The 19,403-nt window shown below is 36.7% G+C and overlaps 1 protein-coding gene and 1 long non-coding RNA gene across 4 annotated transcripts in view; one reads left to right on the top strand and one right to left on the bottom strand.

Annotated features, from left to right (window-relative positions):
• Positions 1-847: 847 nt before the first annotated feature.
• The window catches only part of LOC137283769 (protein N-terminal asparagine amidohydrolase-like), a 636,304-nt gene continuing 617,748 nt past the window's right edge, over positions 848-19,403 (bottom strand). For all 3 annotated transcript variants that reach the window (XM_067815452.1, XM_067815451.1, XM_067815453.1), the window contains 2 exons: positions 18,345-18,458; positions 848-2,054 (listed from right to left, as the gene is read on the bottom strand). In XM_067815452.1, coding sequence (XP_067671553.1) covers positions 1,887-2,054; positions 18,345-18,458 — 282 coding nt within the window. In that variant the 3' untranslated portion in view covers positions 848-1,886. The remainder of the gene's footprint in view (positions 2,055-18,344; positions 18,459-19,403) is intronic.
• On the top strand, positions 15,130-16,246 carry LOC137283772 (uncharacterized). The gene is made up of 3 exons (XR_010956879.1): positions 15,130-15,198; positions 15,366-15,467; positions 16,045-16,246. It is a non-coding gene; the product is annotated as an uncharacterized lncRNA (long non-coding RNA).

Here is a 19,403-nt window from a genome sequence, read left to right on the forward strand (position 1 = left end):
GTCTTGTGCCACTATTACTTATACTACTCATGATGACACCCCTTACAGTTACTGGGTGGATTATGAAAGCGTATCATGGAGCGGAATCAGATTCATAAATTATGTCTCTTTAATATCTATTGGAATCATTTATTTTAACACATTGTTGATAAGTTGCATCTACATTGTACATTGTTGCCACTAAAACAAAACTACACATTAAGTTTGCATGCATCAATGCAAACTTTGTTTTTGCTGCTTCATGATCTCCTTGTGTTATTTGTCTTCACACAAAATCTTAAAATCTGTAGGGCACCATGAGTTTCAGCAACCAAAATGCAATGGAACCGAAAAAAAAAAATCACAACATGTTGAAATTTTCCATTTAGACATTTGGTGCCCATGCAGGTATACAAGCAGCCTATCTGTATTTCCAGAATGGCAGTCATAGCAACACACAAAAATATGGGCTTGCAAGTCGAAAAAGCAGTGGCATGCCACCTCCTACTGAAAAATACCATGGGAAGCAATCTTCTACGATACACTGCCCAAGTGGACTATCTCAATGGCAACTCAGCAAAACAAATCTCAAATCCCTGGTCGGTTTACCTACATTTATGGGTGATATCTATGTATTCATCTTTCTTTGACAAAAAGACTGTGTCTATAGAAAAGGAGCTGTGAATCTTTTGAGCAAGAGGAGGTGTACGTGCAAACCCAAATTGTGCATACGCTGCAATATGAAATAGATGCCCCATCTGCAGTATAAAGCACTCAAGACTCAAGAAACCAATTCTGCGGCAAAGAAGCAGTGGGAATCTCTACATGTACACAACCCAATATTCGGATAATGACAAAAGTGAAAGTATTTCCAAATTCGAACAATTTTTATTGGCACTGTATTTCATCACTTATACATGGGATTTCTGTGCCACCCTAGATAGAAAGAGTCCTGTGGAATGCCTTCAAAACAGCCACGACTTTCAAAACTAAATCAAGGCATCAAGGCATATGAGCTATGTATAGCTTTATTGCACTGTCATTGGTAGAACCAGTCTGCTGATGTAAAGGGGACTGTGGAATACATATTTAGTGTTCCAATCCCTCCTGGAAAGCAAAAAATCTTTTGGGGCTTATTTTTAAGCATGAACGATATTGTTCATCCTTGAGGAAGTCTTATTTTAAAAACATAAGCGTTATAAAGGGATTGTAATGGAACTGTCATCTTTCATACTACTTCAGGTGGTCAGTCTTAGTGACATGGTTGACACATTATTGTATCTCAGTTGAGAAGATCTATGCTGAGACTGTTTAATCACTGGATTGTCTGGTCTCAGCACGATTAGCTACTGAAACATTACATGGAACATGGAACTGCTGCATTAAAAAGCAAACAAATCATAATGTTAATGTAGCAGAATTTCGAAAAATAATTACATTTCAGCCTAACTGCCATATTATGAAGCATTGTGAGCATCTTCCTGTTTTTTCTCTGTTAGGGATGCCATTATAATGTGGTGTCATGATGTCACACAAAGAAATGCTGAAAGCACAAGTCTATAAAATGAATGATGTTTTTATTTGCCATCTGTCTGTTCCCTGAAAAATGATATGGAAAATCATGAAGATGTCTCTTCATTTTCTCATTGATGAAGTCATTTCTTCGTTCTCTCATTGATGTAGGCCTAATCAATGGTCTACTCATATGGAACACATATCCATGGAGACATTTTGAAAAAAAGGATTTTCTATTTAGCTATATGTATAAAAGTTTTCACTCTCAGTTCTAATGATTAGATCATTAATTTGCTTGAATTCATTCAGTCATAAAACATGTGATAATTCACAAAATACTATCTCTTTAATCAGTCATTATTTCCAACAGGTTGTTCGTAATGATGAAAATTTCAACATATGAAAGTCCAGATGCCTGACACATCTTTCTTGTAACATCGTGCTTTTCCATTTTTGAACATAGTCAAGTGTGGATGAGGATGGTCTCGTATCTGTTGTAGACACTCTCTCACATGAAATGCAAAGTTCTTTGGTTCCTGAGCAGGAGATGTTGATAGATTCTGAAAAATAATCAAGTAGATACTTCAGCAACAATGCTTGAAAACCCTTCTCCACCCTCAAATTCTTCCTCTTTTGACATTGCAAGGCATGCTAGACTTGTACCCCATTTTAATGAGAAAGAAGTGTTACAACATTTAGTGTTTTGAAAAATAATTATGATGGGTCACATTTCGTTTAATAAATGGCCAACACTTTTAGGATTCTGGTTTTCCGGAAATTTATCTGCTCTTAGTTTTCCATGTGTTTACTTCCGGGAGACTTATTCGAGGGCATTTTACAGTGTTGACGATGGTCGTATATGCCTGAACTTTTGGGAAATGACTGAAGGCTGGTTGCCATGTTATAACGGACACATCACTGGAGTTACATCATCGTCATCATCTGCAACCGTCAACGCCTTATCTACATCATACGCTGTCTGATCGCTGTGCTTACATTCTGCATAGTTGATTCTCTCTGCACTAAGACTTTAGTGAGTTTGCTATATTGTATTTTGTGACCCATTGACTTAGATTTTGTCTCTCTTGAATTGTACTTGAAATCAGTATTGTGAAATTGACTTGTGACCTTGGATACCTTGCTCTTGTTGCATAATAATACATAATTTGAATGTTTATGACGTCTTTGTTCTGTTTTGCTGGTCACAGGAGGCTTTCTTAAATCGTTTGTCACGGTAAATTCTTAACTGTAACAAAATTGGGGGCTTGTCCGGGATAGAATTCACTTCACATTTGAAACCTTTTTGTGAAATTTATTTCAAATCTATGCAATTTTGCAAAATGTTAATTGTGGAACCAGCAATAATGGTGTTTGAACTTGAGAAGTTTGTATTGTCCCCTGATTCTGAGACAATTAGTCAGTTGAGGAAATCAGATTTATTGCAAATTTCTTCACATCTCAAACTTGATGCCAAACCTGCAATGAGGAAATTTCAGATTTTGAAAATTGTATTGAATCACTATATTGATGAGGGAATTTTTGAAGATGATGTTTTGGAAATGGTTCCAAAAGAATATTCAGACCAGTTGGAAATGACAAAAAATTAGAAATAGAACTGAAAAGGATGGAAATAGAAGAAGAAAAAGAGAGAGAAAAAGGAGAAAGGTGACCTTAAGACTTATTTGGATGAACAAAAGGTTGATGACTTACACAAGGCAGCAATGTTGGCAGATGATTATTGTTTGACTCACAAGAGTTCTTTTAAGTCTCCGGGTAATACAAAGTTTTTTGGCCAAAAGGGCTTTTCCCCGGTAAAAATCAGACTTCAGGTTACACAAATGCTTTTGTGTCCATCGCACCTAAGCCTTTCTTTCCAGGTGGTTTTGAGGAGAGTTTTGTTTGTGAGAGTAAGTCTCCAGATTCTACAGTTCGGAAGGAGTTTTTGCCCTTTTTGTCTAAGAGTTCTGTGTCACTTATGGGAGATAATTCTACCCCATGGCCCGTTATTATCTTGAGGAATACTGGAGCTCTTCAGTCTGTGATTTTGAAGGATATTTTGCCATTTTCTGATGAGTCTTCAGCTAACTCAGATGTTTTGCTTCAGAGTATAGGTGGCCATTCTTCTGCTCCTCTCCATTTTGTGAATTTGACATCAGATCTGATTTCAGGTGAGGTGAAAGTTGGTGTTCTTGACTCTCAACCAGTTCCGGGTGTCGATTTGTTGATCGGTAATGATTTTATGGGGGCTAAAGTTGGTGCTGATCCTATTGTCACTGTTTCACTGGAGAGTTCAGTTAGTAAAGAAAAGTTGGAGGATGAATTTCTTGGTATTTTTCCCTCTTGTGCAGTGACTCATTCAATGTCAAAAGGCATTTCTTCCAAGACTTCCTTGCAGAATGATACCATTTATGAATTGTCAGGTACATTCATGGATCATTCTTTGTGTGAGGTGGAGACTGATGACTTATCTTCAAAGAGTAGTAGCTCTTCAGGGCCCGTTTGCACAGAGCAATCTTAATTACAATCAATCTTAGGTCCCTACAATCAAGTTTACAATCACCATACAATTGCCCTAATCCACTTGCACAAAGATGATCTTAAGACAGCAACGACTTAAGATCGCGATCTTAACTAAGATCAAACTCTTCAACGTTTGAGGCAGAAATTTCTTAAACTCGACTCCTGTCTACAGTTGTCTTCAAGTGCGCACAGCATGCAGCGCAAATGAAACATGGAACTGGTTACTGCACGCAACTGACATTCCTTCCCTAATCGCGCCTTGCAGTTTTTTTTCATGAAAACAAAACAAAGCAAAAAAAAAGAGAGAAAAGAAAACCCCACAAATCTTTGTAATGATAACGTAGAAGATAATATGTATGGTAACTCGTACATCATGGGTTATTCTCTAATTTTTCTACATTGTAATATTATTTATGAAGTAAGAATGTCATATTGCAACCACAGAAATATCACGTTTTATGATAAAATATTGTAATACAAACAGGTACATTAACAAATCTGGGTTTTGAGTTACTGACCTAGTGCTCATGAAAATTAAAAGATAACATCAATTATAAACAAAATTTCCTTATGATACAACACCTAAATGTACTATAATTTGTCAATGGCTGTCAATGAATCTGAGTTTGGCCTATGGTCGGTGTTATTTGGAGTAAAATCCCAAATATATCACACAATTACGCATTAGATGTGTAAAGATATGAAAGTGTGACATGACTGTGGGAGTGTTGTGGAAAATGCATGACAGGGAAATATGAAAACGTTATTATTCCATGTGTTTTGTATGTGTTGTTAAATACTTTTCTACAGTTTGTTAACTGCTTTACGCTATTTTGTTGATAATTAATTTTTCTTTTTGTTAAAAAAATTTTACGCAAATTTCACATGCCTCAGCAAGTGTATTTTCCTGTTTGAAGAATACTTGTATTATATTTAAAATGCATAGATTAAAACTCTATTCTCTCGTCAGAAAGAAACATAAATTTGTACGCTATCCAGCTGTAGATAATTGACACGTCTATGATCGAAAAGAAATATATGTGGAGATCTGTGCTGTCATAATATAACATACATTGTATTGGGGCATGGCAGATTTTACAGCAACGGTATAATACGCAAAGGGAAACCACTCCCATCTTGTGTAAAAACCAAGATTAGCTGCCCTTGAGTTATTGAAAAGGTCATGGCCACTGCTAATCGCATGCAGACACCTTTCGTTACTATCCTTTCCTTGTTTATCAAAAAGGTATGGTGTTCATACTTTTTCCAGCACTGAATCTGGTGAGAATTGTACCCTATGATATCGACTCGATAATGATGTTGTTCACTACCTCAAATAACGATATTTCAGACGTTAAATCAGTGTTGCATTCTCCGTGTTGTTGTAGTGTCGAGGCGAATCATACAATTTTATGAAATATGAAAGCAATCCCCAACGTAAAGCTAATTATTTGCGTGAAACTGACACCAACTTGAACTCCATTTTGCTACTGACTATAATGATCATAGCTCATTACGATTGGCTCCGACCAATTGTGAGTTTTGATTGTAACTTACAATGATCTTAGCCTACAATCTCTTTGTGCAAGTGGATGGCGATTGTAGCAGAAGCCTAAGATCGCTATCTTAAGTAGTTACAATGATTGTAGCACTAAGGTCGTTTTGTGCAAGTGGGCGCAGGACTCTTTGATAAATCAGATAGTTTGTCAGGTGGTGAACACATTCCTTCCAGAGAGCAGCTGATTAGTGCACAGGGTGAGGATGTTGAAGTGCAGAAGTTGGCTTGTAAGGCTGTTTCTTTTGAGGACCTTCAGTAGAGTTATTATTGATTGTGTTGGTTCACTACCTAAGATTAAGTCTGGTAATCAGTATTTGCTCACTATTATGTGCGCTTCTACCAGATTTCCTGAAGCAATTCTGCTTGGTAGGATTGTTGCTCCTGTGATTGTCAAGGCCTTGATCAAGTTTTTCATCTTAGTTGGTTTGCCAGATGTTGTTCAGTCTGATCAGGGCTCAAATTTTATGTCTAAGGTGTTTCAACAAGCTATGTACCAGTTAGGTATTAAGCAAGTTAAGTCTAGTGCTTAGCATCCAGAGTCACAGGGAGCTTTAGAGAGATTTCATCAAACTTTGAAAAATATGATCAAGACTTATTGTTTTAAGACAGAGAAAGATTGGGATGAGGGTGTGCATTTGTTGTTGTTTGCTGTCAGAGAGTCAGTTCAGGAAAGTTTAGGGTTTAGCCTGTGAACTTGTATTTGGTCACAGTGGGCGTGGGCCACTAAAATACTTAAGAGAACAATGGCTCAATGACAGACCTGAGATCAGTCTCTTAGACTATGTGTCTACATTTAGGGATAGACTATCAAAAGCAACTAGACAGAACCTGAAAGTTTCACAAGGAAAAATGGAGCTAAAGTATCACAGAAAGTCCAAAGAGAGAAATTTTGCTTGTGGTGAGAATGTGTTGGTTTTGCTTCCCATTCCTGGTCAGCCACTTAGAGCAAGGTATCCAAGGTCACAAGTCAATTTCACAATACTGATTTCAAGTACAATTCAAGAGAGACAAAATCTAAGTCAATGGGTCACAAAATACAATATAGCAAACTCACTAAAGTCTTAGTGCAGAGAGAATCAACTATGCAGAATGTAAGCACAGCGATCAGTCTGACAGCGGATGATGTAGATAAGGCGTTGACGGTTGCAGATGATGACGATGATGTAACTCCAGTGATGTGTCCGTTGTAACATGGCAACCAGCCTTTATATATACCTTCAGTCATTTCCCAAAAGTTCGGGCATATACGGCCATCGTCAACACTGTAGAATGCCCTCGAATAAGTCTCCCGGAAGTAAACACATGGAAACCAGAATCCTAAAAGTGTTGACCATTTATTAAACGAAATGTGATCCATCATAATTATTTTTCAAAACACTAAATGTTGTGACCAAATAATAATTATTACTTAATTAATAACCAAACATACAGAAAATACACACTCGTAACAGAAGTAGACAAATATTTTCAACATTTTGAAAAAGTTGCTGAAAACCTCTGGTGGCCTTGCGAGTCATGGACTGCTACCATATTGAGCCTTGTCGATACAGCAAAGCTCAGACTATGATCTTGAGCACACTTTTTAATGCTTAAGAGTCCATTTGAGTCAAAATCTCCTCAGTGAAGTGCACTCTAACAAAAACAAATAATTGTAAATGACTCAACACCAAAGAAAATAGGAAAAACACACCAACTCAGCAGAACTGTTATAATTATTGTCAACAAAATTAAAGGTTGTTTGACAAACCATCATTATTTTCATTCAATACTGCAAGATTTGTGACATGGGTGTAGAAACAGCTCAGACAACAGCCAGGTAAGCAAGAGGCACATGTGACGTTGATTTCATTGGTAGGGGATGGTGTCAAATGTCATCACACTGTGCTTCTGAACTGGACATGGAATCTCTGCTCAATGTCATCAGTGTGCACTCCTATCATAACAGGACTGGTAGTAGCCTGTTGTAAACCACTTTGAAGCCAGTATTGATACTCAACAGCATTTTCAACTTTCCCAAATGACTTTGTCAACATGTCATTTTTTTAAACGTTGCGTTATTCTGGGCAATGCCACATTTGATGATACCCCAGATCAGTTAAAAAATTGGGTTAAAATCACAATGATAAGGAGGCAAAGACATCATGACCTTGTGATTTCAGATACTGGTCAATTATATACAAAGGTACTCTTTTGTTGATTTTAATGATTTTATATTTTGGTTTTGTTGTGTCATGTGGAAATGGTACATTATGGTTTTCTAACCATGTTATCATGTCTGACTTCCTTGAATTTGAAGTTGGGACACTATGATATGCAGCATTGTCCATAACAATTATGCTCTTTGATGGCAAAGCCAGTGCCACTTGTTTTTGTATCCATTCCATTAAAAGCTGTCCATTCATTGCAAAGGTGGTAATCTTGGTTGTGTTTGGCGTTGGCTCTAAACACAACAGAACGCCTAAACTTGAACAAATCTGAGTGCCTAAAGCTTATCATCAGAAGTTCAGAAATGCAGAAGGAAGACGCAGATAATGATGGTTTGAGACAGTTTTTTTGTTTTTGTTTTTTTTTTCAAAATTTAAATTTTATTTCTCAATAATTTCAGTCTGACAAGATGCAGCAGTCTATGGAATACAGTAATAATGTTTTTTGATAACACAAAACAATACATTCACTTACCATTAACATAAGCACAAGATAATTTTGATTTAACATATTCATTAAGGACATAGTTAATTCAGTCATCTTTAAATAAGTTATGATATAAAAGTAGTTCAGAATAAAATTCAGCTTTTGTTACAGAAGATACATTTTTCAATAATATATCTCAACAGTATATCTGAATAGTATATTTCATCTCACTTCTGAACCGAGCAATATTTGGTAAAGCAGAATTGATTGCATTTATACAAGTTTTACTTTCCCAATAATATGCACAAGTCAAAAACAGTCAGAAAAACATTTTCTTAAAGCCAAAAATTATCAGTTCCATTGTGGGTTTGAGATGATGGGTGTGATCACAACCCCATTAACCATGATATAAATTTTGACGAAAAGCTTTGCACAAATTCACATTCCCATAACAAGAGACAAATAGAAATCCTTCTCTTTATTACAGAATGAACATAAATCTGAATATTTTATTTTAATTATAAAAAAAATTGTATTGGTGGTTAAAATTCTATGGAGTTTCTTGTACTGAAATCATCTCAGTTTGGTGTATTGTGTTGATTTAAATGATTTTAGGAAAATACATTTCCAGACAAGATCACCTTTTGCCACTTTATCTGTGCTCTAGGTGCCCTGTTTGAAGAATCTAAGGATATAGTAACAAGCTTCTGAGCCTTTGTTAATTGAAGGTTACTGCCGAATAATTGGTGTATTTCCTGCACATTGTCCAATGTTTTATTTCACTATTGATAAGCCAGCAAAATATTTTCTTATAGAGCTAATGACACCATTGTATTCTAAAAGATATTCATTCAGTTGATACCTTTCATTAAATTTAACTAGACGTGTAACTGCCATTTTCATCAACAAAATCACAAATTTGAGGGATACCTCTTTGAGACCACCCTTCATAAAAAATATGTTTCTTGTCAATAACAATATTGCTATTTTAAAATATATTATCAGACAAGAACTCTTCAAAATAATCAGGTTTAATTGTACTTGAAAAATCAGAAAAAGCAAGAAAATAATCAATCCAGAAGGGATTGTAAATTTTTTTGACAATATTTTTTAAAGATTCTTTGCCATGCTTATCAAATTCACACATTTGGAATAGCTACCATTTAAAATATGTTTCCTTTTGGGATCTCTAGTAACTAGATTTTGCATCCAAGTCACCTTCAAAGCTCTGACATATTCAAATATATTAATCATGCCCAATCCACACTCCTCTTTAACTCATTAAGCCCAAGAGCCACTTCACTGCTCACTGCTGGAACTCCTTGCTGATTGCCTGGCTGGTTATGGTAAGACTAATTAGGGCTATTCGCGCCTGATATCCTCGGCAGGTTTCGGAGATAACAGGAAACTGTCATAGGAGCAAGTCCTGATTGTTTATTTACCTAATTGTGTTGTAAAGATATATGTTGAAAGAAAGTAGGTGTGAATACATATCGTATATTTAACGTTTTACGTAATTTTATTGCACTTTCTCTTGTAGACCTTTGGTGGCGTGTACATATGTATTTTAGCATATGTATGTATTCTTTGTATGTAAGACATGAGACATACTTAAACAAATTAATCTTCTATGAAAGAAGCATTTTTGCTGATACATTGCTAGTGTATACTGAATATTTCAAGGAAAGTACTAATACGCTAGTCTGTGACTTACATGGAGCAGATTCACAGTTTGGCATTTTGGTTCAACCAGATTTAATGCAGAAAATATACGTTATCATATGAACAGTTAAATTTGTCATCCATGGTATACATTGTTATCTTGAATGATGTATTGGTGTGAAAATCTTACAAAATATTGACACATGCCCTTTAAGAAAAACTGTGACTGAAATGAAAATACATGACCTTCTTGAGGATTTATGAATAAAACAATATTGACCACGATGTCACTCACACACACACACAAAAAAACAAGTATAACAAGAAAAACATAAACATAATCCTTCAGATATACACTCCTCAGGGAGATAAATGTGTTTCATTTCATTGGCTCGTCAACTACTCTACAGTGTTAAATTGACAAAATTAATTAAAAGCAATGCAATGGAAAGACAATATTATATGAATGCATAAAGATTCTCCAGGCACTAAAACAATCAGATGGGTGTGAATCTGCAGAAAGTTATAGTAGTATCTTTCAAGATGATCGTGCATGTCATGTTGTTTCAACTCCATTCATGCCTGGAAAGTAGTATGTCCACATATGAGCAGATAAAGCCCTTCACTGTGCAGAATAATTGCTTTCATGCCCAAAGACATTGGTGGTTATGTGGGATTCTGTTTTTCTATTTTGGAGATCCGAGATATAGGGGTGGGTTCGTCAATAGCGTCCAAGTAGAGTCCTACGTCTTTGGGGTAGCTGGAACTGAGTGCACGTCGGCTGGATACAATGCTGACCTGATTGCTACCCTCATGCAATTTTCTCCTTTGTTTTAAACGTTGACTATGGCCTGTTTTTTCTTGTAGGAGAGGGGTAAGTCCAGCTACAAAAAGCATGTAGTTGGCTATGTCCAGGTAAACCTTATTGATCTTATCCACAACCCACCCGGAACCCCTGTGCATGTAGCGTTCCAGTTTTTCTTGTATTTGCTGAAGAGAGGTGCCAAATGCCTTGTATATCATCTCGGGTTGAGTTGCAAGTTCTTGTTTACCCCTGAAATAGTTCTGGACATGCTCAGTGGTGTCATCTGTCTGCTGTTTATCGAGTATCATTTTCACCATGATTTGGAATTCGAAGATTCCCAGGTTGGTAAGTTCCTTGTTTACTCTGTCAGTGATTAGAGGTTTGACATCATCGATATCTATATTTTGGTCTACATTCATCTGCCAGCCCCTCAGATAATTACCTATAGCATCTTCAGTCCACATGTACCATAGTTTGTCAAGTAGTCTCAACAGCAGGGGTTTCCTCATTCAGGAGTAACCAACTATATTTCTATAGTTCTCTCACAATCTGCCTGAACCCTGGGACAGTAGACATTATTATACTCAGGTGTATACCAATCATAAATTGGGTCACTGGCTAGGGAAGGGAGGCAACTCCTCCCATGTCCCAAAAATAAAGGAGGTGCCCATCAAATCTTTTTACTCCTCCAGCGTGTGATTAGCTATATCTAGATAGACCTCATCACTTATGTCCCTGACCCATCCATAACAGACTAGTAGGGTTTCTTGTATTTTTTGCAAAAAGGCGTTGACTGTCATATCTATCTCCCTGTGTTTATACACATTCATTAGTCCACCGTCAAAGTAATTCCAAGTGTGCTCCAAGGTATTTTCCGTCTGCAGTACATCAAATCCTACCTTCACTATGATTAACAAGAGTCATCAGAAGATGACATATCCCCCCCGGCCCCCACATGTTTGAAAGGACAAATCATCTCACAGTCACTCATTGTTTTTTTTTAGACTAAGTTTGAATTGTTTCCATGGAATTCATGAAAATTATAAATGCCATATATCTGTAACCAGTAAAGTCACAATTTCAAAATCCGTATCATATATCTGCCAAGATCTGTTGAAAGACATGAAATGGTTTTCGAGTTGTGCTCTGGGAACAAAGCCCACACCTCCATTTTGAGACTAAGTCTAAAATGTTTCCATGGAAACCAAGAAAATAATACATCACAAAAACCTTTAAAAACCAAAAGGCACCACACATATCTTTAAAGTTTTACTAACAGATATTAAGAAGTTTGAGAGTTCTGCTCTGGAAATGAAACACACCTGTCATGTTTCAGACTAGGTCCAAAACGTTTCCATGGAAACCGAGAAAATAATACATCACAAGATCCTGTACATAGCAAAAGGCACTACTTCAGGTTCTGACTGATATATATACCAAGTTTTGCATAAAAACATGGAATGGTTTTTGAGTTGTGCTCCGGAAACAAAGCCCATCCCTCCATTTTGAGACTAAGTCTGAAACGTTTTCATGGAAACCAAGAAAATAAAACATCACAAGATCCTGTACATAGCAAAAGGCACCACTTTCGGTTTTGATTCATATATGTAGTAAGTTTTGCAGAAAAATATTGAATGGTTTTTGTGTTCTGCTCCGGAAACGAAGCCCACCCCACCATAAGACTAACACCAAAATGTTCCATGGAAAATCGAAAAAAGAATATAAATGCCCAAAATCTGTAAATAGCAAAAGGCACAATCATCAGCTGAGATTACTATATCTATCAAGTTTGGTCTAAAAATATTGAACTGTTTCTGAGTTATGCTCGGGAAACAAAATGATTACGGACGGACAGACGGAAGAAATTATCTTTCTGTTCTCTCTCATACTTGATTTTTATGTTCTTAAATATAAAATCTCACTTTGAAATTTTATTATATTGATTTATAATGTTGACATGTTTTCAGATTACTATCTTGAACACTACAAAAATGACTTGGTTTCCAGAAACCTGGAAACCATCCGTAATGTGGGTAATTGCGGAATCCAGTTGGTTTCCATTCCCTGAAACTCACTAACTGACTTTCCAACTAGATTCCATTTTGGAAATGGGATTTTGGTATTTCTGTAAATGGAAACCAAAATGAAACTAAGTTCGGGGGTTTCTTGTTGGTTTCCATACCTGGAATTTGCAACTCACAGATCTCACTAAATGGAAACCAACATAAAAGTAGAAAATGTAGTTTCATGTTGGTTTCCATTGCGCTGTTTTGAACTAAGTAACATAAAATGTGTATTTGTTTACCATCCTGACATCCAGTTGGTATCCATTCAAATAGAATCCATAATGGATACTCTAAGCTCCGGTGATGGAAACTGACACGAAGCTATGGTCATGTGTTGGTTTCCATTCCTGACTGAAACTTAGCTTTCATGAGGTGTTATAATTCAATCTGAATGTGCCTGGGGAAGGAATAGTAGATTCGTATCATTGCTTAGATGAACAAGACAACAAAAGTAAATTGTTGACGCATCATTCTGTGGATATCACAATATTAAATGTGGCTTCAAACTGATGATACAAAAACAAAAAAAAATACACTTTTTTCCTTCACATTCTTGTTTATTCGTAGTGTAATGAAGCATCATATTCCAACTACCATGCACACAAACATCACAATAACCGTACTAAACATGCAAATGGTGAAAGGACGAATGGCTATAAATGGCCTTTGCCCAGCTCTGTGCGCGAGGCACACTTAGTTCCGTTTCTCTAGATTGGGATGAATGGGGCAAGTCCACGTTTCGGTTGTCTGCTTTGTCAAATTGAGGATCAATAGAAGCTTTGGAGATTCGGATAAGTGAAACATTGAGAACAGCAGCAGTCGTCAATCACAGCGGGAGAAAAGGAACACTCCACGATTTGGTCAGGTGCAGTGTTATTTTCTTGAAATAAGCAATAGCACATGTTATTCGTAACGTTTAACGTAAATAAGGGCTAAAGTGCAGTTTACCGGGCGCGCGACCCGAGACTGCTGAGCGCTCGCTAATGAGCGCGCTGTAGAGCTACTGAACTGTCTCACTTTACCACACTGGTGTATCCTTAGGGTTAGGGACCCCCCTTCTAGATCCTTAGGGTTAGGGACCCCCCTTCTAGATCCTTAGGGTTAGGGACCCCCCCCCCCACCCCCCTTCAAGATCCTTAGGGTTAGTGAGTAAACGTTAGGGTTGGCTTACTTTGGTTGCGATTATATCCATATATCCATCCACGAATCGAAAGTCAAACGATAAACGTCATCATATATCATAGATTCGCTGGATTGGCTGCACAACATCTTGAAAACAATGCTTAGGTGTGGCTTCTCGCTTTGATGAATGGGTAGGCGGGGCCTAGCTCTGCGCATGCCCAGTAAATGAAAACAAACCATACTAGTTTGTTTTCCTTCACTGCGCATGCGCAGAGCTGGTGGGGTAATGACCCGTTAAACGAGCACTAACTAACTGTGATCGCACCGGTGGTCCCGAGGTAGCGTGTCCGCTAATTAGTCTAATTAATTAGCACCAGTTGGAATCCCAGGACCCCTGCTGAGAGCGTTTGAGCCCCGCCAGCACAGCGAAACAAATCGGAAAAAGCGCGCCCGGTAAAGTGCACTACTCCCTAAATAAGTAACTACTACAATACATATGAAATTTGTACTTGATGGACCTTGGTAAACAAATGCGTGTCGAATTCTTAGCAAGAGAGATGTATGGCTTCCTTCACTCAGCACTCGGTTAATTCAAGAACTCAATATTACTGTGATTTGCATCAGCTCACACACGATTAAAATGGTTCAATGTGTTAATGAATGAAAAATTATTTTTGCAAGAAAAAATAAATCACAAATATCTCTAGTATATTATTGCTAATGTGCTTGTTACGACTCAAAATAACTTCAAACGTATTTATAAATACGAATATTTATTTAAGAAATCTTTTTCATATTGCTTTTGATATCTGCACGTTTGAAAACACTGTAGTCGGGGATAGTGTGTCATTTTGCATTTATAGGTTATTTCTCTGACCAGATTTGGTGCATTGTTTGAGTGAAATTTCAAAATTGAAATTTCACAATGTTTTCAAACTAATATTGAATATTTTTATATTATTGATTTATGAGATAATTTAGATTTGCCATCTGATGAAAGTAGTGTTATGCTTATCATATCAAGATGTAACGAACTCTGAATGAAGAAATGTGGATTGTGTTAGTCCCACAGAAAAGGTTAAGAAGAGTATATAAAGAATATATGGGTATACAATGATGGATTGCCAACCCAAAATAGTATATGAATTTGCTGACCTGGATTCTTTTCATCTAGCATATTCTACACTTTGCAAATTGATATTTATTCTTTTTATTCGACACTTTATTCTCTTTTTTTGACTTTTTTTAATCGATGCATTTCTACGTTTCCAGCATAAAGGAGGGCAGTGTTGGAAAAACTGAAGAAGGCAGCCAGGACCAACTCATTTTGACATACAAAGGTATGTATAACCTGAACCGTCCAGTACATAATGTACATACAACATAACCAAATAATGTAAATCCTAGGAATCAGTAAAAATGCATGGCGCATGTCACTATTCTTGTAACCTCCAACTGGAAACATGTTTCACTTATAGTTATGCATCATGCACATGTCTCCTTTCAGAAGCTTTTTGATGGGTTTGGATGAACAAGATGGATCACTTAAGAAGGTGTGGGGAAAGCAGAGGCCCACGGCTTGTACGCAAAGAACGACAAAAAGTTCAGAGTAAGTAAACGTATTCTAGTCATTTTACATCTTGCAGAGATTAAAAATTTTAAGGAAACCTTTAAAATATCAATTTAATTTGGATTCTTTCTATGTGCATTCAAGGAATTTCAAAATGAACACTGTTTAAAATGTGCAATTTATCCTTTGAAAAATACAGCTTTAAAAGTTTTAAATATTATGCAGCACATTATGCTTGTGACCCCATATTCATAACTTGCAATTGTCTGCCTGAATGACTCCACATTATTGGTTAAGAAAACATGTCTTTTCACAAGAACGGATAAATCGTAGTTCTGTACTCATAATGTGCATTGTAAGTAACATTCAGAAAATAAATTATGGCTTTCAAAGGCGAATTTCTTCATGTCTCAGCACTCTATCATATATCAATAAGCTGTTCTGCCATTGAAACTTTTGATTTCAAATGCTCAAATGCTTTTTGATCTCTTCGCTTATCGGACATGGGGTTCAGTGTATTTCACCTCAAGCAATATTTGACAGTTTTCTTTTCTCTAGCCATGGATATCGTAGACGAATGCTTGTTTGTACTGATAGTTTGTTTTCTAAATTTCAGAAGCTGGAAAGCAGGGAGGCTGTGAAAAGATTGACTGGCCGGAGGAAAAGAAGCACACAGTTCTTCCTCTCTTGGGGAAAGAGCTAACATTTTTCAAACTAGGGAGCCAAGTGATATGGGCTGGTCTACAGTGTGTTTAAGAAAAATATTCTGTACTCACTGCTAATTATTCCCTTGCTTTTGTTTCATTTACTAACTTGAATATTCCGAATATTATTTGTTTACAAACATATTGTTGAATATAAATAAACTTTTAATGAATTTGTGTTTTATTCTGTTGTTTGTCATCCTGAAGCCTTTTACCATTATGCAATTGTATAAAATACCTGATTTGCTACATGTGAGACATGAAACAACAGTTCATGGAAACTAGGTTGGAAACTACAACACGGAAACCGGGTTGAAACCTACAGTAAACTCATACATGGAAACCAGGTTGAAACCTACAATAAACTCATACATGGAAACCAGGTTGAAACCTGCAATAAACTCATACATGGAAACCAGGTTGAAACCTACAATAAACTCATACATGGAAACCAGGTTGAAACCTACAATAAACTTGTACATGGAAACCAACTGGATCCCGCTTGGAGGAGTGGGTAATGAAACGAACTGGAAACTATCCTGAAATGGTGCACTTTCAGTTGCATGGAAACCACAATGAAACTATAGGAAACTCCCTGGAAACCAACTGGAAATGTTGGTTTCCATGACGTTTCTTCTCGGTTTCAGTGTTCCGGAAACCAGCTTATTTTTGCTGTGGAAGAGAATCATTGATGGCAATGAAAGTAGTAAATGTATTAAAGCAGTAAATGCATTCAGGAACAGGTATTGTCACTAAGGTGACATAATCCCCCATCGCATATTATCAAATCAAACTTAAAAAGAAATGAATGCTAAGGTTAAGATGAAGTAAAATGCCAACAAAAACATTACTCTCAGACTCTCTTGGTATCTTGCATTGTAGTTGTTCACACACAAAAATATTTTGAAGAGTCACATAGATCTTGCCTAGAGTATGAAACTCCTAAAAAGCACAGATAACCAAAAATGTTGCTGGCCCTGATAACATGTAGCCAGCCCTGTATGAAAAATAGGAAACTGATATAAAATGTTACAATAATGTAATTTATGAACTGATGTATGATTGTGACAGACTTATCAGAAAGGACCATCACTGTTCATTGACTGAAGTCATTCCCTTGACCAATCACATTTGGTTTAGATAAATGGGAAGGCTGATGTGTGGAAGTTTGATTGATCATGAACTATGCAGACATCATCTAGCTGCAACAGTTGTAAATTATTTTCAAAATATTTCCTGCAGTCAATGACACAATCTAATGTATACCCTTGGAAAATGCATTGGCCCACAGGGTTCGCTATGAAATAAAGTTGTATGCCCACTATGTAATTAGCAAGCAGCAGGCTACCGGGCAAATGCTACTTCATACACTGTCTTGACATGAATGTCATGGTGTATGAAATATAGACAAAATAGTAATAAAAGAATTGATTGTGAAAAAACATTCAACATAAGGCATGAAGTCTATGTTCGATCATATAAATTTGTCAGTGAAGTATTCTTCATTGGAGTCAGGTGCTGAAAACTATATGTAACAAGCTTAACATGCTGAAATCTGCAAAGTGTTGCCATGACCTTGAAAATTAAATGAAGGTCACTGGTCGACTGGTCCCTGTGCCTTCACTCCATAAAGCTTGGTGGTGAACATGAAGAAGATACAGTGAACAGTTCTTGAGATATCTTGCTGACATGTTAAAATGCTAAAGTCCCCTTGAGACCTTGAGATGAAGGTCAAGGTCACCAAGCCTTCCTGAGACCTTTCTTTTACTGTGATAAACCTAGATACCAAATATGAAAAGAGTCTAGTCAACGTTTCTTAAGTTACGTAATACTATATTCTAATACTAAATGCACAGTGGGGGATAATTATGCAGGATATGCAAAAAGTACAACGATGTGAAAGTGGTGTAAATTATTCCCAAACAATACTGACTTTTGTTCAAGTTTCATATTCTTAAATTCCCATCTTCTGAATTTGACTACCAACTGTCATAATGTACTTATATGTGCATATTCATCTTGCACTTGCAGATACAGGACTGCACTTACACCATCTGTCCAGCAGAGAAGTTTCAGTTAGATTTCCAGCACATAGGACTGAACATAATTGTACTTATGTTGATACTGACAAAAACACATGAACACGAACAAGCATAAACCTATCAACATAAGTACAATTGATATACACATAATGACAAAATATTTCACCAACCTGTCTGATGGTGTGATCAGTCGCATTACACCAGTAGTCCATATTTGACAACTGTTGGTATGAAAATGGTTCTATTGACATCAGTTGTGTCATCGGGTCATATATGGTCATCATCTGCCAAGCATACATGAAAAGGATTTAATATCACAAAATACCACCCATAGACACAAGGTCCCCTCACACAATTTTGTGGATGTCCATTGGTCACTGTTGAGATATGTGTAATTAATGGACTGCTCACAGCCTATTGTCATGGTTGGTAAACCTCTGCCCCACAGAGTTGATTTTCAGTTTCCTGATATTCCCAACTAAGCAATACCAAAGAGAAACAAAACGATTTTAAGGCATGATATCAGCAGTACATAGTAGTACCTAACTGTTTAGTTAAAGCAGGGATACTATATACAGAGGGAGAGGAAACTCCTTGAATGTATGCTGCGGGTCGTTACGTAACCAGTGTAGCCAATATGGCAACGACGTAGTTTATAAGATTGAGCCCGGTTTATTTTCAATAGGTGATTAAATTCACTGAGTGTTGTGACAACTGAAAACCTACATGTAGAAGATCAGTTGACTATTTTGTCACTTTCATTTTATTCATTAAGCCCGAGAGCTACTTCACTGCTCAACGCCTGGAGCCCCGTGCTGAGTGTCTGTGGCGAGACTAATTATGGCTATTCATGCCTGATATCCCTGGCAGGTTTCAGAGATTACAGGAAACTGCCTCGTCATACGAGCAAGTCCTGATTGTTTGATTGTTTAATTGCGTTAGGTACATGTTGTAAGAAGCAGGAGGGAATACATGTCATATATGTAACATTTTACGTAATTTTATTGCTCTTCCTCTTGTAGACTTTTGGTGGCGTGTGCATGTTTATTTTCTTAACACATGTTTGTATTCTTTGTATGTAAGACATAATTAAACAAATTGTCCCTCTCATATCATTGTGTGAGGATAAATTGTTCAAAACATCTATGTCAATGGCAGTAAAGAAGAATTTATGCACATGCCCAATAATCTTCTATGAAAGAAGCGTTTTTGCTGATAGTGTATGCTGA

This window comes from Haliotis asinina, chromosome 5, assembly GCF_037392515.1.
Source record: "Haliotis asinina isolate JCU_RB_2024 chromosome 5, JCU_Hal_asi_v2, whole genome shotgun sequence".
Classification (NCBI taxonomy): domain Eukaryota; kingdom Metazoa; phylum Mollusca; class Gastropoda; order Lepetellida; family Haliotidae; genus Haliotis; species Haliotis asinina.